The 18,577-nt window shown below is 49.0% G+C and overlaps 1 protein-coding gene across 1 annotated transcript in view; it reads right to left on the minus strand.

Moving 5' to 3' along the window:
- FHAD1 (forkhead associated phosphopeptide binding domain 1) overlaps positions 1 to 18,577 on the minus strand; it is a 109,211-nt gene that overhangs the window by 72,426 nt on the left and 18,208 nt on the right. The window contains exons 3-5 of the mRNA XM_037146126.2: positions 15,682 to 15,888; positions 7,598 to 7,856; positions 2,669 to 2,778 (exon numbers count right to left, since the gene is read on the minus strand). Of these exons, the coding sequence (XP_037002021.2) occupies positions 2,669 to 2,778; positions 7,598 to 7,856; positions 15,682 to 15,888 (576 nt within the window). The remainder of the gene's footprint in view (positions 1 to 2,668; positions 2,779 to 7,597; positions 7,857 to 15,681; positions 15,889 to 18,577) is intronic.

The following is an 18,577-nucleotide window of genomic DNA, read 5'->3' on the forward strand; positions in this document are numbered from 1 at the left end:
GATCTCCTTGTGTCTGGACTCCTATGAATGGATGCTTTATGCCTCATAGGTACTAAAACTTTCCTTTCTCCTAAAAATTATACTTTCATACTGAGAACACCATCCTGTTGGGAACTTCTGTTGCTAGAAAGTTTATTTATCCTTTTAAAAAAATTTATAATATTCAGCCCAGTACACTGGGGACCCCGGGAAGGTAATTAGAAAAATGACATTCTATTCGACCATATTCTGCTTATAATGAAGGCTATTTTTTAACTTCAAAAAACTTAATATATTCTGTAATATTTCCTGTCTCCACTCTCCTGGTACTCCCTGCCTCTTTTGGTTATTCATGTAAAAATTTATTCAGGAAACTGGATCTGGAAGGTACATGAGGCAGGCATGGTGATTTATTCATGTGGGCTCGTGTAAACTCTGGGTGGAAAAAAATCGCCGGCCGCCGTTACCCACAGGTATAATTAACCCAGTCCTCCATCCCTCTGAAAGAAAAAGTTCTATAGCCCAAGAACTCATGAGGTTTTTCCCCAAAGGAAAGAAAGTCCCCACAACTTGCCACCAGAAGCCATCAATAAAATATCCTAAAGACTGGAAAAAAATTCCCAGGTGAGTTTTCAAATGCAGCTATAGCATTTCTGTTTTTAAAGGACTTTCTGCTCTTCCAACAATTTTCTGCTGGTTGGAAGGGGGGTCAGTGGGCAATTTCTGGGCCAGCGCGTTGCCATTTCCGGGCTGGGCCGCGGTCTGAGCAGCCACTCGATCTTTCAGCTCCCTGACCCCGGGAAGGACAAGGTGGGGGGAGGGAGCCTGTCTGGCACTGCCCACTGCTGCCAAGTGTCTTTCTTTGGGTCTCTCATGGCAAGATGCCAAGGGACACATCATATGTTCCGTACTCCTGGGCAGCCTCCCTTATTTCACCCCATGAGAAGGCACCCAAAGCCTCCCTGCTCAGCCAGGTGCTTATTAATTATTCATGCAACAAACATTTATTGAGTAGCTACTATGTGCTGGGCCATGTGCCAGGTGCTGGAGTATAAGGAAGCCTGCAGGGTGTGGTGTCCAGCTGGGGTTTTTGGTTTTCTAGGGAGGACCTGCCCTTCCTCGAGGGACAGCTGCCCCTTCTATGTGGTCTTGGGGGGGCTGGGAATCCTGAGCCTGCTCCTTCCTGTCCTACTGCCCCAAGTGCATGTGACTGGGGGGGGGGGAGGCTGATCTGAGTTTTCTTGGAGACGTCACTTGTCAATTACAGAGGGAAAGGATCCGACTTCTTTTGGGTCATCAACTTTAAATGTGTAGCTTTGGTTGCTTGAGTTTGTCTTTTCCAGCACACGAAGCCAGCCTGCTGTTGAAAGCCAGACTGAGGGCAACAGGGGAGAGGTTGGTAGTGGGGACTGTTCTGATGACATCATTTGAGCCCCTGGATCTAGCCATGCCTGAAGCTAGAGGCGTTTACACTTTCCAATAAGAGGAGCCAATAAGGGCTTTTATGTTTTTTGGCTTAAGCTCATTTGTTCATTGTCACTTGTACTTGAAGGAGTCCTTGTAAGTCAGGGCATAAATGGCTCATACATAGAAAAAAAATGTAAGTGTGGTTACATTATATTTCCAGGTTAGCAGCTGGGGGGGGATTGAAAACTGGCTACGAGTGCTTTGCGGCTGTTGCTCTCCAGAGGTGGAGTTTCCCCTCACCCTCCACATCTGGGCTGGCCCTGTGACTTGCTTGGAACAGCTGATGTCGGGCACTCTCTGTGCAGGTTCTTAAGAGGCCAACAGCTGACTGTCGTTCCATGAGTGAGGCCAGGGGGCAGCAGAACCTTCCAGGTAGACCTGGGAAATAATGAAGTGCTGTTCTAAGGCACTGGGTGCTGGGTGGCTTGTTATACAGCAGTAGTAACAGCACCTGAGCCTGGCTTCTCACCTCACTGCCACATGTCTCAAAGTCTGGTCCCAGGGCACCTGCATCAGAACCTCCTGTGTGTCCCCAGCACTGTGGGCAGTTCCCCTCCTCACCGACTCCAAGCCTGGCTGCCGGCCCAGGCCCTGGGCCTTCAGGGAAAGTGAGACATCTCATGACTGCTCTTTCAGGATCACGTTCAGGCTGTGTCTGGGGGAGAAATCAACCTGGACTCTTCCCAGGATTCACCTGTTCTGGCTTTGATCCCGTTTCACACACTGAACCTCTCTGGCTTGCTCTTCCCACTCATTCCTCTCAGACCTTAGTGCTCACCTCTTCCCACCAGGAAACATGATTTTCCCCACCACCGTCCATCCCTTGTGGCTGATCAGTTACTATGTTTGAATTATAACACTGCCCCTCACACTGTGCAACCTTGGGCAAGTTACTTAACCTCTCTGAGCGCCAGTTCCCTCATCTGTGAAGTAAGGGTGAAAAAAAAATCTATTTTGAAGATGGTGAAGATTTATGAGTTAACTGCAATGTCAAGCGCACAGGACATGGTCCAGCACACAGTAGGTGTTCAACACATTGTGGGTGCAAATGTTGTTCCTTGGGATAAAATGAGCAGTTCGCAAAGATTTGGTTGACGTCCTGGCAGTAAGAGGTAGTTTCTCGGAAGCAGTACAAAGAGCACGTCTGGAACAAGAGCTGGTGGTAGTCCCTCCGTGGTCCCGCTGGCTGCTGCAGCTCTGTCCCTCCCCTGACACCCCTCACCTTGTCCTGTGGGCCCAGGTCCTGGTCCACATAAACCTCCACGGAAGGTGCTGCCCTGGGCAGGTCCCCCGGCACTGACGGTTCCGACAGTTCCTCGGCGTTGGTCCACACTAACAAGAGATGGACAGGGAGCAGGAGGAGACCGTGAGTTCCCTCGGGTCCTAAGGAATCTTTTCAGATTAACCTTCACATTCACTTTCCTATGCCTTCTGTAATTAACAAGCGACAGAGCGGTGTATCTGTTTGTTGAAAAACAATGGAAGTAAGTATTACAGACACATTGGAAGGGTAAGAACCGCCCCTCTCCTCTCTCCCAGTGTTAACTGTGCTGGTCGTCGCTCTGCACTTTTTCTGCACCTCATCAGAGCTGATGACCTGGGCAGGTCATTTACTCTCTCTAATCCTTAGTGTTCACATATATAATTTAGGGATGCTGTCAGTTTCTGTTATAAAGGGCTATTTGAGGATTTAATGAAATGATGAGGAAGAGGAGGGGTTGGCAAACTATGGACCTATGGATAAATCTGGCCCCCTGCCTGTTTTTGCAAATAAAGTTTTATTGGAACACCGCCACAGCTACTCATTTGCATATTGTTTTTGGCTGAACCCAGCTATGGTGGCGGAGTTGAGTAGCAGCCCACAATGTTCACTCCCTGGCTGTTCACAGAAACAGTTTCCTGCCCTTGATCTAGCATTTAGCACGACATGTGAGCTATTTTTATTGCAATAAAACAAAAAAAAAGTGTTATATTGCAGAGATTTTTCTCCAGCTTGCTCTTTCACTCGACAATATATCAAAGATACCTTCCCACTGTCAGTATTGATCCGTATACTGCATTCTTTCAATAGTGGCGCTGTGGTCCTTTCATGGTACCGATGTCCCTAAACGTATTTAACTAGAATCTACTCGCTAGATACTTGGTTTTGGTTTTCCTGACTTTTTTCATCCTCACTCCAGGACGGCCTTATTGATTTTAGAGAGAGGAAAAGGGAGGGAAAGAGAGAGGGGCAGAGACACTGACGTGAGAGAGAGAGACATCCATCGGTCACCTCTCACACACACACGCTCTGACCGGGGCTGGAACGGGCAACCGTGGCATGTGTCCTGACTCGGACTCGATCCCAGAACCTTTCAGTTTACAGGATGACGACGCTCCAACCGACTGAGCCACACCAGCCAAGGCTTCCTGATTTTTTAAAAAATTTACCCCCAATATTACAAGGGCTGTTTAAATGACCTCCAGGGGCTCCAGCATCATTGTGTTTGGAGACCCCAATTTATCTCACAGCAAATACATCCCAATGCATTCGTATCGACGCCGAATGGATTTTTTTCTGGTGTAGAAACTTCGGGAGGCTTTCTATACTTCTGCTTTTGAGTCTGCTGGGCTCTGGGCGTTGTATTTTAAATTTTCAACCGACTGGGATTCATGGGCGCAAGCTTATGTTTTTGTGAAGTGAGAAATCGAACCAATTGTTTTCTAGGGTAATGAAGCCTTAATGAGTGTTAGCATGAGCCATTAATGAAGTGCACCCCGTCACATTTGTGGACATTTATTAATTCTTTATTCATTTTGATTCTACACTTTTTACTTGATGCAGGTCAGAGCCAGCGATTTCCCTCCAGGTTGAGACAAGCAGACCCTTCTTGGTTACACCCAACGTGCTTTCCCTGTGGGGCAGATGTATCCAAAGCCAGACACCGCCTGGGGCAGCCGGACCTTGGGTCACGTCCCCTCCCTGCCTGACAGTGGCTGTCACTTCTCACTGCTCTTTTAACGTGGTCTCGAGCCGTGTTCCTCTGGGAGCCCACTCTTCAGCCACACTGACCATTCCCTTGAACTCGCCCCATCCCTCCCATCCCATGCCATTCAAAGTCCCTTCCACGCTGTCCCCTCCCCCATGCACTTAGTGAATGTCACTCGCCTTTCAGTGTTCAGCGTGAGTGTGTGCCACTACTTCTGGAATCTCCCAGCTAAGTCGAGTCCGACAGCCATGAGCTCTTGGGGCACCGGGGACTCTGCTGCCTGGAGCTGTTGCTTACAGATGTCCTGTGATGATTTTGTGAATGTCAGTCTCCCTGACTGTGTGGTAGGAGACCATGTCTCAGTTTGTGGCCCTTAAAGTGACTGTACTAATCCTATCTTACAGATGTGCAAACTGGGGCACAGAGAGAGAAAACCTCTGCCCAAGCTCACGCAGCCAGAAGGAGGTCCCACCCCACCGGTCTCCATTCTGTTCCATGCGTATTGGTGGAGAAAGGTGCCCCGCAGTACTGAGAACAGAAGCGCAGTGCCTGGCTCACACTCAAAACTAGTAACGCATGGAAGGCTCGTCGGCCCCAATGCTTTTGTGGTGTAAACGCTGGCGCTGTTATCAGCCCTGATTCTCTCCTTTTGGAACAAGAGGAGTGTCTGCAGCATTGCTATGTCTGTCCCTTCGATGCATGTTGGGTGTGAGGGACAGGCAACTTGTCTCCGTGGGTCACAGGTCTTCAGGTTGCTAGGAATGGTATTTGAGCTGAACTTAAGAAACTACACCCATGAGCCCCATCTCTACCTGGACTTGATTTAGATGAGATTCTGGAATTGGAGCTGGAGCTGTAATGAGGTGAGACTTTCGAGGGCCTTGGGAGAGGGGGTGGATCACTGAGGGCCAGAGGGCAGAGTGTGGCAGCCAGCCTCCAAGATGACAGCCAGTAGTTCTTGCCTGCTTGTACTCAGGCCCATGCGTCATTTTCTCCCACGCTGGGTACTGCTGACTGCATAACCCACGGGATTTGCAGAAGTGACAGGGTGTGACTTCTGAGGCTTGGTCATGAGAGATGTTGCAGTTTCCATCTCAGCATCTTGGATCACATGCTCAGGGGGAGCTGACTGCCGAGTTACAAGGACACTCTAGTAGCTTTCCAGAGACACCCACAGGATGTGAGACCGAGGTCTCCTGCTGGCAGCCGTGTGAGTGCTCTGTCTTGGAAGCAGACGCTCCAGCCTCAGACGAGCCTTCAGATGACTGCAGCCCAGGCCAGCGGCTTGACTGCAAACCGACAAGAGACTGTGCGACACAGCCACCCCCCTACGATGCTCCTGAATTCCTGACCTGCAGAAACTATATGATGTTGGGGATCACCTGTGTGGTTTTGGAGACTGCAGCCCCGCGACGGCAGACCCTAAAAGAGACTAGTAAGTCTCCCTGGAAAACCAGGTAACGCAGGTGGCAGACATGACCCGACTCTCACACTGAGGGTTCCCATGGGAATCAGGCTTGATACACACATCGTATCCTCTGAGGCCTGCTCTGCTTTGTTTTGTATAACCCTGGTGATATAAACCGGATGTTTAAGTTCAGGGCATAAGGAGTAAACTCCTTATCTCAAGAAACAGGTCTTAAAGACCCTCTGGCGTCAGCATGACTCAGACTCTGACCTGAGGCAGACTTCTGTGTTCCTTCAACTGTTACCAATAGATGACACCTGTGTTTGTATGACTATAGGCTTTTGACATTGATTGATGAGCTATGCATACAAACACCTACACATACCAATCCTAATAAAAGCCATTTGGGAGAAGGGGATCAGGGCATCCCCACTAGAGGGAATCACCACCCCCATTCCTACCAGAACAGCAAGACTGTCCAGGACGACTTAGTTTACCATCCGAGGTGGACGGGAGGATTCTGCGGGCCAGAGTTCCTCCCACAATATAAGACTTTTTTTTTTTTTTACTTTAGGCTGCTACATTTGGGGAGAATTTTTATGCAGCAATTGATAACTAATATATGTTGCATATTAATTTGACATAAAAAAGACAAAAACTGTTGAACTCTAGCTAATGGTATATATGCTAAAATATTTAGGGAGAAGACTACAGATGTGTGCAATTTATTTTGAAAAGACTCAAAAAAGAAGGATTAAAGACCGAATAGAAGAATGGACAGACAGATGTGATGAAGGACAGAAACATGTGACCGGTAGAATTAGATGGGGTTCTCTGAAAAACTCTTTTTACTTTGCTCTCTCTGTTTGAGAATTTTCATATTGACATATTGGGAGAAATGGCTGAGTAATTCCTTGACTTGGGTGGCAGATACACGAGGGTTCACCTGATGATGATGATGTAAAGTGTAGAGATACATGTCATTTACTTCTTCATTCGTGTATTTTGCAGTAATAACTATTATTTGCATGACTGAGGAATGTGACAAGGCAAATGTTCCCGAGTGACCTGGGGACCCAGAGGGGTCCAGGGCTGGGACTCAAAGACAGAGGATGGGACCTCGACCCTAGGAGCCATGGAGAAAACCTGGGGACCATGTTGGGGACTAAACTAGTGACACTGGGGAGGCCAAGAGACAGTGACAGACAGGAGGCCTCATCCCCAGATGCCATAGGGCCTTCCAGGGGAGGGCGTGGGGGAAGGGACCTTGAAGGCTGTGTGTCCCCAAAGTGACCAGGCTGTGACTGACAGTCACTAGCATGACCAGCCTTAAATCGGACGAAAAATGTTAGGTGAGATGGAATTTGTCACCTCCGGGGAAGAAATTCTCCTCCATAATCCTCAGCTCCTCTCACCTGTAAAACGGTGGTAAAATATTTAAAAACCTCCTAAGACAAGGGTATTTCTGCACCTCTGAGTCAAAGTGTGTCAATTTACATCCTGCTATACACGCACTTGTATGAACACACACACACACACACACACACACACACCCCGCAGGTACCGACGTGTGCACATGGGCGCAGCACAAAGTCCAGAGGGATTTGCACCCAAAAGTCCACAGGGGGAATCCGGTGACTGTTTTCTTACCATGTTTTCACAACCGACCACGTCCTACTTTAGAAAGTAGGGAGAGAAAATAAGCAAACGGCCAGACCTGTCCTCAAGGCTGTAAGCCCCTCCCCAAGCCACCAGCGGACACGCCTGTGAATACCTTGCTTGATGATGGGTGACGGGTAGGCGCTGTCCACCACGAAGGAGAACATCTTCCCGCTGGCACTCACTGGCCGCTTGTGGGAGGCAGGCGGGACCCGGGTGGGCCTGGGGAAGCCCTGGGACCAGCTCTTCTGCACTGGTGTTGGCTGGTGGAAGGGCATCTGTGGTGGAAAGGGTGACTGCTTGGGCTGCTGTGTGGCCTGAGGTGGCTGCGGCCTTGGCCAAGGTGCTGGACCCCTCACCCATGGGAAGGAGACCTGCAAGGATAGACAAGAGGGTCAGGGGAGGTTGCAATTAGCTGGGGTGGTCTCCACCCCTATGTCCCAGCCACATAATTGCAGCCCCAGGTCTCAGCTTATAAGTCACTTCCCTCGGGAAGCCCTGCCTGACTCTCCCCAAGTTTGAGGCAGAGGTCCCCGCTGTGGGTCACACCACACACTACTGCACCACATTTACTGGGTGCGGCCTCCATGCCAGGCACCTTGCTGAGAGGTCCCAGTGCATGACCTCCTGTCATTCACCTGACCTCTGTGATGAGACTGAGGCTGAGTAAGACCCGGTGACCTTCCCACACTTCTAGACTTGCTCATGAGCTGCTGAGCTAGCAGAACATCACCTGCAGGAGGACAAGGCTTTTGGTCCATCTTGCTCACCAAGCAACCTCAGCACCCAGAACAAATGGCTGGCACTCACAAACAGACCCTCAAGCGCCGCACGGAAACATGACTGACAAAGCCCTGCGACAGCAGCCCTGCTCACTGGGACCCCACAGCCCCAGTTCCCTCTGTCCACACTGCCTGCGTCTCTGGCACCTCTAACCCATCCATCCCCGAAGCCGAGAGCTCTGGGACAGCAGGGACTCCGGCTATCTCTTCACCTTTGATCCTCAATGCCCACCACTTCTGATTCTTGGCAGATGCTCCATAAATATCTAGCCAGGGAAGCTCTCTTTGACCCTGGGGGAAATGTCTGTAGCTACTTAGGATGGAGAGCACATCAAAATCCATCTAACTGGGCAGAGGCAGAAGCCGGTGCCAAGTGAGAGGTGCTGACACCTGACTTTTGTCTCGGTTTGATGCTTAGTGGTGGTTTCTCCCTGTGTCTAGCGGTTACACAATAACATCAGTGATTGCTGTCATTTATTATCATTTACCGCACTTTACTATCTATTCCTCACCATAGCCCTTTGGGGCAGGTCTTCTTATCTCTGTTATACAGTGTGGCTAAGAGAGGGGATGGGGGTCAAGGTCTGATGACCTCTCTCTTCCGTCTCCATCTCTCTCCTTTTTCTCGCCTCCTCCTTTCAGTCTCTCTTGTCTGTCTCTGTCCCTTTCTCTCCCCTCCTCTCTCCCCCAATGCTCTTAGCAGAAAAAACAGTTCCGAGTTGGAAGCTAGGTTCCAAGGCTTGCCTCCCGTGTAGCGCCACCTAGCGATTCTCCCCAGGGTCACGTCTCTCCTTCTGCAGATGGGAGAGAATACAAGCTCAGAGACGCACAGTGGGAAACAGGACAGAGTGCTTCCGTAGTAGGAGCACTGGAGGACAGGACGTCCTGCACCTTCCCGGAAAGGACCTCCATTCATTGGGCCCCTGATTGATCCCTTAGGGACGCTCTTTCTCAGGCAAGTCAAGAGTTGCCCTGAAGACCCTTTTGGAGACAGTGGGAACAGAGTTGGGGGAAGTTAAGCTCCAGCTTCCTGGGGACGTCTGTCCCAGCCTTCATAGCGACACTGGCCCACTTTAAATCTGTCTCAGGAGAGGACCCAGCCGTGTTCCGGAACCCTGTGACGTTCCTGCAGTTTTGAATTTCTCTCTCCGCCTGTGCGTTCTTCCTTCCTTGACTCTCGGAAGCTGCTCCTGGCCTTCTCCATCCATCCTGCCCCTCCCTACCCCTCCTCTGGGGCTGTCTTGCCTCCATCATTCCCAGAACCTTTTCCCATTGCTTTGGTAAAGATTTACTGAATGAATGGGCTGGAGGTGATGAGGGGCAGATTCTAATGTGTTTTACCCCAGCCTGCTAGAAAACAGACCTGGAGGCTACTGGTAGGGTGGAGGAAATCCCTTTCATGCTGAGCGCTCAGGTAAATGTGCCTCGTCCTCAATTAACTGCAAAGGCACTAAAGGGAGGGGTCGTGTCACATGTCTCAAGTGCTCCACTTGTATAGTGGACAGGCTGGTACCCACTCAGCTCTTGGGAGATTCTGGGGAACCGACCTCCCTCTCTCAACTCATTGTTGTGGGTGGGGCTAAGCAATCAGCCAATCACATTCTCTGGCCATAGTGATTGGTTCAGCAGTGGAACATGGGATCCAATGAGAGCCAAGGAGACCCAGAGAGACCTGGCTGGATTCCAGGATCTGGAGTGACCTTGTGGGACTTGAGAATGTAGCCAGCATGAGGGAGTGGAACTGAGAGGCGGGGAGAGGGAAGTTGTTTGCTGTGGTAAATAATAAATAATATACTTCTTAGCACTTTAGCCCTTTTTAAGTACTGTAGGTAGTTCAGTAGTGCCGTACTGACAGATCTCCAGAATATTTTCACCTTGCAGAATTGAAACTCGATTCCCACTGAACAACTCCCATTTCCCCTCCCGCAGGTCCTGGTAATCAGCACTCTGCCAGCCTGTCTCTGCGGACCTGACTACCCTAGGTGCCTCAGATACTCAGACTTACACAGTGTTCGTCCATCTGTGACAATGCACACTGTCCTCGAGGTTCGTCTGTGTCGTAACCTGTGTCGGAATGTCTTTTTAAGGCTGAACCATACTCTGCAGTGAGCATGCACCGCACTGTGTTTATTCTGTCCGTTCAGCGTCCATCCACACTTGGGGTGTTTCCCCCTCTTCGCTGCTGGGAACGTGGGAGAGCAAATAAGGAAGCTGGTTTTGAGCTCTGGCTGGGGTTCGACCCTGAACCGCTCAGCCCGGTGAGGCTGGCGAGAGCCGGTGGCTTGGACAGTAGGGCACCGAACTCTAACAACGGGGTCCCTAAAGGGGAAGGTGCCAAAGATGTGTGAATGCCACAGAGACTCCCCACGGGTAACTTGGGTTCGAAAATTTAAAACAAAGTTTAGTTTTCCTCTAAAGCTTGTTGATTGAGGGTGGCTTTAGTTGGAAGGTTAAACTTGGTGTTCTTTAGTCAGTAGGTCTATTCTGTCATAGGCAAGCAAGGTCAAGGTTTTCTCAGACATTATTCCTGGTAACTACAAGGAAACAGGGAGGGGGAAGAGAAAACCAGAGTCACATTGCAAGCTATCTCTGGCCTGTGCTCACATTAGGGTGTCGATGGAGCCTGGGGTCAAGGTCAGTTACTGACAAGTCTGTTTTTCAGACTTGAGTTACAATGGAACAGACTGACAACTGTCGTAGGGAAGAAGGGAGGGGGGCCTGGATGAAAGGAGGTGAAGGGTTAGCCAGAGAACACACATGCATGACCCATGGACACAGACAACAGTGTGGTGGTGGCCGGGAGAAGGGGCGTGGGGGCTGGGTGGGGGCGGGCAAAGGGGGGGGGGACGGAGACATCCGTAGTAGTGTCAACAATAAGAATAAAGGAAAAAAACATGCTAATGCCCTTTCTGGTCTCTTCCCCCCTTCTGTTATCTGTGGTATATTGCATGGCTGGTTTTGATGGTTTGTTTTTGCAGGAGCATATGTTAGGTTCCTGATTTCTTCCACGCCGTCTGTAAAATAGCAGGTCGTCAAGCACCTGGATCCCCCGTGACCATGCCCACTGCTGAGCTTAGATCAACTTGAACAAACACGGGCCAGTCAGTGGTTTACTCAACAGGTCACGATCCATTGTCTTCCGATTGTCTATGTGTTCTTTGTGTTATCACCCCGACATCTGCTTCTAACCCTGTAAAGGGCGTGAGTTGAAGGGGACACCCTAAAGAAATCAAGGTAGTTTGTGCCCAGGTGCCCGTGGACACATGCAATTTGCTGGGAAGCCCCAGAGGCTGGGTAGAGGAAGGTGGGGCAGCAGACACTGCCCTCAGGGAGCTGGTCACGTGCTCTATTTGTGAGAAATTGCTGATATGTCACAGCTGTGAACCGCCATGCAGAGAAGGCACATGGACGCCAGAGACTGTGCCGTGTGCTTAACATACGTGGCTTCACCTGTCACCAGCATAACCATGGAGTTGGGGGAGCACTTTTACCCCCAGGTTGTGGAGTGAGAAACTGAAGCTCAGAGAGGCTAAGGGACTTGCCCAGGGTCCCACAGCCTGGAAGTGGTGATATCGTTTGACTCCCTGTAAAAGGATGGAGACATTCAAAGGACACAGCAACCAAACTGGAACAGGCCTGGGTCATCAGGAAACGAAATTCGCAGGAAGGTGTTGCTGTCACAAGGCTGTCCTCATCCAGGCCCCACGAAAGACCCCTCCGTTAATGAGAGCTTAGAGGGTGCGTGCACAAACGTCTCTCAACCCAGGGATACCCAAGAGCACTTCTGGGGTTGGGGAGAGTCCTGCAGGGAAAGCCTCTCCCTGGAAAGGCTCAGGGGGCTGTGATGTGCTGTGGACACAGGCCAAGGGAACATTTGTGCAGCTGCCTGCAGTCACTTCTACTTCTTGTAGAAGTTAGAGTTCAAGAAATCTGTGTATATTCAAGTGACCATGAAAGAGTGCTTCACTCTATCTGCAAACCGGCCAGTGATACCACCCTAGTTAGCGTCAGACTACATGGTTTTCTCCCCTCCTTTATCCGCAAGTCAGAACAGAGTTGAATTCCATCGACCAGCTGTGTGGCCCTGGGGAAAGGACTTACCCTCTCTGAGTTGCGGATTCCTTGTCTGTGAAGTGGGGGCCGTGAGGGAACCCAACCCCTAGGTTACTGTAAGCATGCAGTGAGGGAAAGCAGGTGAACCGCTTAGCACAGTGTCGTCAACGTCCGGGATTCCTCCTGCGACCCCACTGATTTCTCTTTGTAAAGCATCCTCTTCCTCTCTCGTCAAGGTCAGGCTCTTTGACATGCTGCCCACACTTCCCTGATGGAAGACGTTCCTCTTAAAAGGAAGTGCCCCTTCCATACCTGTGCGCCCATCTCGATAACAATCTCATTCTCAATGATCAAAAGGCGGAAGCAACCCATGTGTCCACTGACGAATGAGTGATGAACAAGTGTCATCTGACCGTACAGTGGAATATTATTGGGCCTTAAAAGGAAGGAAATTCTGACCAAGCTACGGCATGGATGAGCCTTGAGGACGTTATTAAGTGGAATAAGATGGTCACATCCACAAACAGACAAATACTATCAGAGCTCCCTTATATGAGGTTCCTGAAGTAGTCAGATTTATAGGATGGTGCAGAAAGGATGGTGGCTGGTGGCGGCAAAGGAAGAGGGAGTTTTAATTTAATGGGTACAAAGTTTCTGTTTCAAAAGGTAAAAATAAATCTGGAGATGATCGCATAACAACATGAATGTACTTAATGCCACTGAAGTCTACGCTTTAACAGTCAAGATGGTAAATGTCGTGTGTATTTTACTGCAATGAAAGCAATTAAAAACAGAAGCCCTACTAAGTACCTGCCAGGCCTCGTTTTGGGGGGGCTGGTGTGGATGGACATGTTCCAGAAGGGACGGTGGTGAGGGCCGCAGGGCTCGGTAAATACACTGACGTTGACTGAGCTGCACGTTCATAGTGGGCAAAGGCTGTACTGTATCAATTTTACCTGGGCGAAGCTGCTACAAGCAAACGAACGAATGCCATGCTCACGGGGAGACTGTGGGGACAACGGACGTGTTCCCAGGTGCACACACATGTCGCAGCCTATCCAATGACACTCTCAAACACGTGCAGATTACTGTATACCAGTTCTATCTCGATGAAGCCATTTTTAAAGAGAGTGGCACAGCAGTCCCTCTGGGAATGAACTCCTCGTATTTTATCAGGCAACGCCCCCTTTGGATGGGCATTTCCCTTTCAAATTTTATGCTCCTGTAAATAATATTTCCAGGACTATTTTTGTATAAAAAAATGCAGGTATTACTTGTCCCCCACTAGAAAGCCACGAAGTCAGAGTTTCCCAGGGAGGGGGGTGTGGGAACTGGTAATTTTACTGAACATTCCAGACAAATTCTTGTAATAGGACATGTGAGAAAAACACTGACCCAAACCTCCCAAACTTGGATTCACTGACTTTGGTTCCCAAGCAAACCTGTAAATGCATCACATAATCCATCTAAACTGGGTTTCCCTTCTGTCTGGAGGGGCTATGTCAGAATCACCAGGGAGCAAGTGGGAATGCACATTCCTGGGCCCCGATTCCAGGGGATGTGTGTAAGGTTGCCAGATTTGTATAAATAAACATATGAATAGGTAGATATATAAAGTATATATTAAATCTGAATTTCAGACAAACACCCAATATTTTTTTAATAGCATAACTGGTCTCTTGCAATATTTGGGACATACAGGGTCTAGTGGAAGTAATGACTGCTTGGGTGTGGTCAGTAGGGTAATAATACAGGTGTGATCATTTATAGTTTTAATTTGAACATTTCACCTAAAATGTCACATGGTCTGCTTGAGTGTGATATTGTTATGTGGCAGAATTACATGCTTATGATTTTGTAATAAAAGATTCTGTAATAAAAAGGGGGCTTTATTTGTGCCAGACCCTGAACTTAAGTCTATTAAACAATTATTTGCTGCTTATCCGAAATTCAAGTTTAACTGGGTGGCCTGTGTTTTATCTGGCAACCCCAAATCCTTGGGCCTGGGGTGAGCCCCAGGGATCTGCATTGCTGGTCTGCTCTGCATGTGGTTATGATGTGGGGGTCCTTAGAACCTGTATTAAGAACCCCTGATTGGGTCCACCCCCTTCTGGGTTGAGTCCCTCCTCAGGGCTGCTTGCAGACCCCGGTGCACCCCAAGAGCAAACATGCTTTAACGTTGGTCCAAGCAGGAAAAGGCAGCTGAGCAGCAGCAGGAAAAACTGCCCCAGATTCGCAAAGCCAAATGTGATGGATGTGGTGCCATGGCTTGCAGGGCCCGAGGGATGCCGGTGACCTTCCTGGAGTCTCTGTCTAGGGCTGCCTATCAGCCCTGCACCCTAGGACTCTGTCCAGATCCTCTAAATTTTACTTATTTATACTCAGCCTCATTCCAGAACGAATTGTAAGCCTCACAGGTCTCAGTTCACGCAGCACTCTTGGTGGTGGGCAGGGAGTCTCTGGGACACAGGCGACAGGTATTAATTGTGCGTTCACCATGGATGGGCACTGTGCACAGAGTGTTACAGGGAAAACCATCTCATTCAGCCCCTGGGACTCGCCTGCAAGGTCATTGCTGTCACAGCCCCATTTTGTAGGCGAGGAAACCGAGGCTCCGAGGGGTCCAATGGCTTGCTCAAGGGCGCACAGAGTAAGCAAGCAGCTGAGCTGGGATTCTGACCCAAGCTGGTGTCACCAAAAGCCCATGTCACCAACCACTGAGCTACCCTGACTCCCTTGTGACTGAGCTTTCATGGGCGAGTTTTGCATTATATTCTGCTTGAAATGGGGCCACAATTTGGGCCCTGGTTCCAGGAACATGTCTGATCTGGGTCACAATGACAGCTGCCATGTGTTGAGTGTGTGCTCAAGGCTGGACACAGCTTTACAGGCAGATCATTCTCGATGCCACACTTTGGAAGGCCAGACACACAGAGAACCCTGGCTGAGGTCACAAAGCTAGGAAGCTGCAGGGTGCCACCTGTCCGAAAAGGAATCATTTCCCTCTGAGTTTCCAAAAGCACACATCTGCTTTCCATCCACCCTCCGCAAGCTTCACCTTTTCAGGAAAACTCCTGGAGTTCTGCATTGGCCATTATAAAACTCTTGTATGTAATTCCACAAATGCCCAGAAGAGGGCGTGAGGATTCGCTCCTCGCAGGACCCAAGGGGATGGGTTTGAACTTCACAGAACCACGTTCCAGCTGACACTTCTGTACGCAGCGTGAAGTCAGAGTGATGTGCACTGAACCGGCTCCACCTCTGGCTCTGTCTGAGCCTCAGGCACATGATAGGCCACACAACACGGCACCCCTGCCCACCCTCCCCTCCCCGCCCCACCCCCACCCGACTCCGCTGGACTCACCGAGGGTGAGTTTTCGATGACGAGTTCGTAGGTCAGCCCTTCAGACCCAAACCTCAGGAGGTCTCCGGGCAACAGCTTCACAGCCACGTTCTGAATGTGGCACTCGTTGACGAAGGTGCCGTGGAGGGAATTGAAGTCCTGCAGAACGAAGCTGCCCTCGGCCTCATTATATTCAATCAGCGCGTGATGGTTGTCGATGTCCGCAGACTGCAATGGAGGAGCGGGGCAGTCAGAGCCAGGGAAATGAGATAACCTCGGGTCCGAACAGTTACTGTACCGCTGGGCTCCAGGATGTGCCAAGAGCCTCACCTGGCCGAATGCTCACCACAAAGCGCATTCTAAAATGAAATGCTGAGGGTCAGAGAAGTTAAGGGACTTGCGCGAGGCCACGCAGCGAGTGCGTGATGAAGCTGGGATGTGTGCTCTGACTGCAGACCCAGAACAGACACCCAAGTGTGTTGGGTGGGGAATGAGGCACATCGGAGGCAAAGGGACCTCAGGGGAGTCTGAATGGGCACATGCTCTGTGTCCCCTACTCCACACATGTGATTAGTGATTCCCTATGTGGTTAGTTGTTTCTATTACTTCTTAAAAGCCTGTCAAAATGTATCTAACTAAAGGGCTCTGGAATGACAATGCTTCCTTCAAAGAAAAAGACCCCAGACAGTGTGTCTGTGAGTTGGCAGTGGGGCAGAAGGCTCCTCTGTAGTTTCATTTGAGTAAGAAGAGTGAGCAAAACTCAGCACCCAGCGGGAAATACTACATTCCCTGGGGACGGGATCCTGGATTGTGAAGTCCTCTACCTTCTCTGGATGCTGGTGAGGCACCCACCCACAGCCCGTGACTGTGTGATTATTTTCTAAGTTTACTTTCTCACAGAGCCTCATCTAATTTTCTTTAAAAAAAAAGATTTTATTTATTTATTTTTAGAGAGAGGGGAAGGGAAGGAGAAAGAGGGAGAGACACATCAATGTGTAGTTGCCTCTCAAGCGCCCCCTACTGGGACCTGGCCTGCAACCCAGGCATGTGCCTGACTGGGAATTGAACCAACAACCCTTTGGTTCACAGGCCCATGCTCAATCCACTGAGCTATGCCAGCCAGGGCTCATCTAACTCTCATACAACGACTATTTGCAAATTCTAAATCTATACTGAAGTCCCATAACATAATAATAAACAACATCTTATATTAATAGCTTATATCACCTATCTTTAGTATAGTATTGTATAATAACATAATAGCTTATCTTAATAGAAAATAATTAAACATTGCATGGCAGAAAATTTGCTGGGTGCTTCATTGCATCATCCTGTTTCATTTCCACAATAATCCAAAGGTATAGCTGCTCATTTTGTGGATGAGGAAACTGAGACACAGAATTTTATTAAACTTGCCCAAAGTCATTCAGCTTGACTAGCTTGGCTTGTACCCAGATTTACCTGATTCAATGTCTGCGCCCTTACTCACTTTGCAAATTTCTGCCAAATACTTTGGCAGTCAGAAATACTGAAAGACACGGAGAAAAAGCAGGAGTAGCTATACTGATTTCAGATAGAGCAGACTCCAGAGAAAGAAACGTTATCAGGGATGCAGATGGGTGTTTTATACCAATAAAGGGGCCTATTCTCCAGGAAGACACAGCAATCTTTAATGTGCACGTACCGAACAACAGAGCATCAAACTACATGAGGCAAAAACTCATAGAATCGTGAGGAAAAGCAGACCAAACTGTTAGCGACTTCAGCGTGTCACCATCAGGAGCAGATCCAGCAGAGAGAAAATTAGTGCAGATAAGGTCAAACTGCACAGTGCCGTCAGCTGGAGGTGACTGACATTTACACACTGTGTTACTTAACAGCAACAGAGTATACGTTCTTTTCAAGTTCACATGGAACTTGACAAAGACGGACTGCCTTCCGCTCCACGAAACATACCACAATACACTGAAAAGAATAGAAATTATGCAAAGTACTCTCTTAGATCACAATGGAGTTAAACTAGAAATCAACAGCAGAAAGCTAGCTGGAGACTACCAGACTATTTGGAGATTAAACAACACACTTCTCAGCAGCATATGGGTCAGAGAATATGCCTCAAGAGAAATAAAGATTATCTTGAACTAAGAAAAGGAAAATACAACTTATCAAAATGTGTGGGGTGCAGCAAAAGCAGTGCTTACAAGGAAACTTATAGAATTGAATGAATCTATCAGAAAAGAAAGGTTTAAGAGTCAACAACCTAAGCTTCTGTTTTAGGAAACTAGAAAAAAAGAGCAACATAAACCTGGCACAGGTCGTGGGTTTGGTCCCCGGTCGGGGCACGTGCAGAAGGCAATCAATTGGAGTTTCTCTCTCACACACATATTTCTCTTCTTCCTTGGGTGAAGGTAAAAAGGAAAAAAAAAAAAAGCCTGATGCAAGAAGAAGAACAGAAACAAAAATTATACCAGAAATAAGTAAAGTAAAAAACAGAAAAACAATAGAGAAAAATCAATTATACCAAAAGCTGGTTCCTTGCAAAGATCAATAAAAGTGGGAAGTCTTTAGCAGGCTAACCAAGAAAAGAGAATGCCTCATCTTGGCTCCTACTTCACAACTTCCTAAATCCTCTCATATGAGCAACGGGTTGCCTCATTGAGCCCCCAGCCCCCATACCTCTTGCTAAGTGGCCCCAGGCCTGGCAATAGCAGCAATCAGCCTAGACTCACAGTTTGGCTTTGCCTGGAATCTCCAAGTCCGGCATCAGTAGCAGTCATCTCAGATTGCTCTATAGCTCAGGCAAGGTGGCTCCAGGCAGAACACAGGTGGCAGCTGACCTTGGCCTGCACCACCTAGGAAATCCCAGAGCCTGTGCACCCAGTGGACAGCTACAAACTGCGTAGGAGCGCCACCACCC

This window comes from Artibeus jamaicensis, unplaced genomic scaffold (assembly GCF_021234435.1).
Source record: "Artibeus jamaicensis isolate MK-2021 breed Jamaican fruit bat unplaced genomic scaffold, CSHL_Jam_final scaffold_847, whole genome shotgun sequence".
Lineage (NCBI taxonomy): Eukaryota > Metazoa > Chordata > Mammalia > Chiroptera > Phyllostomidae > Artibeus > Artibeus jamaicensis.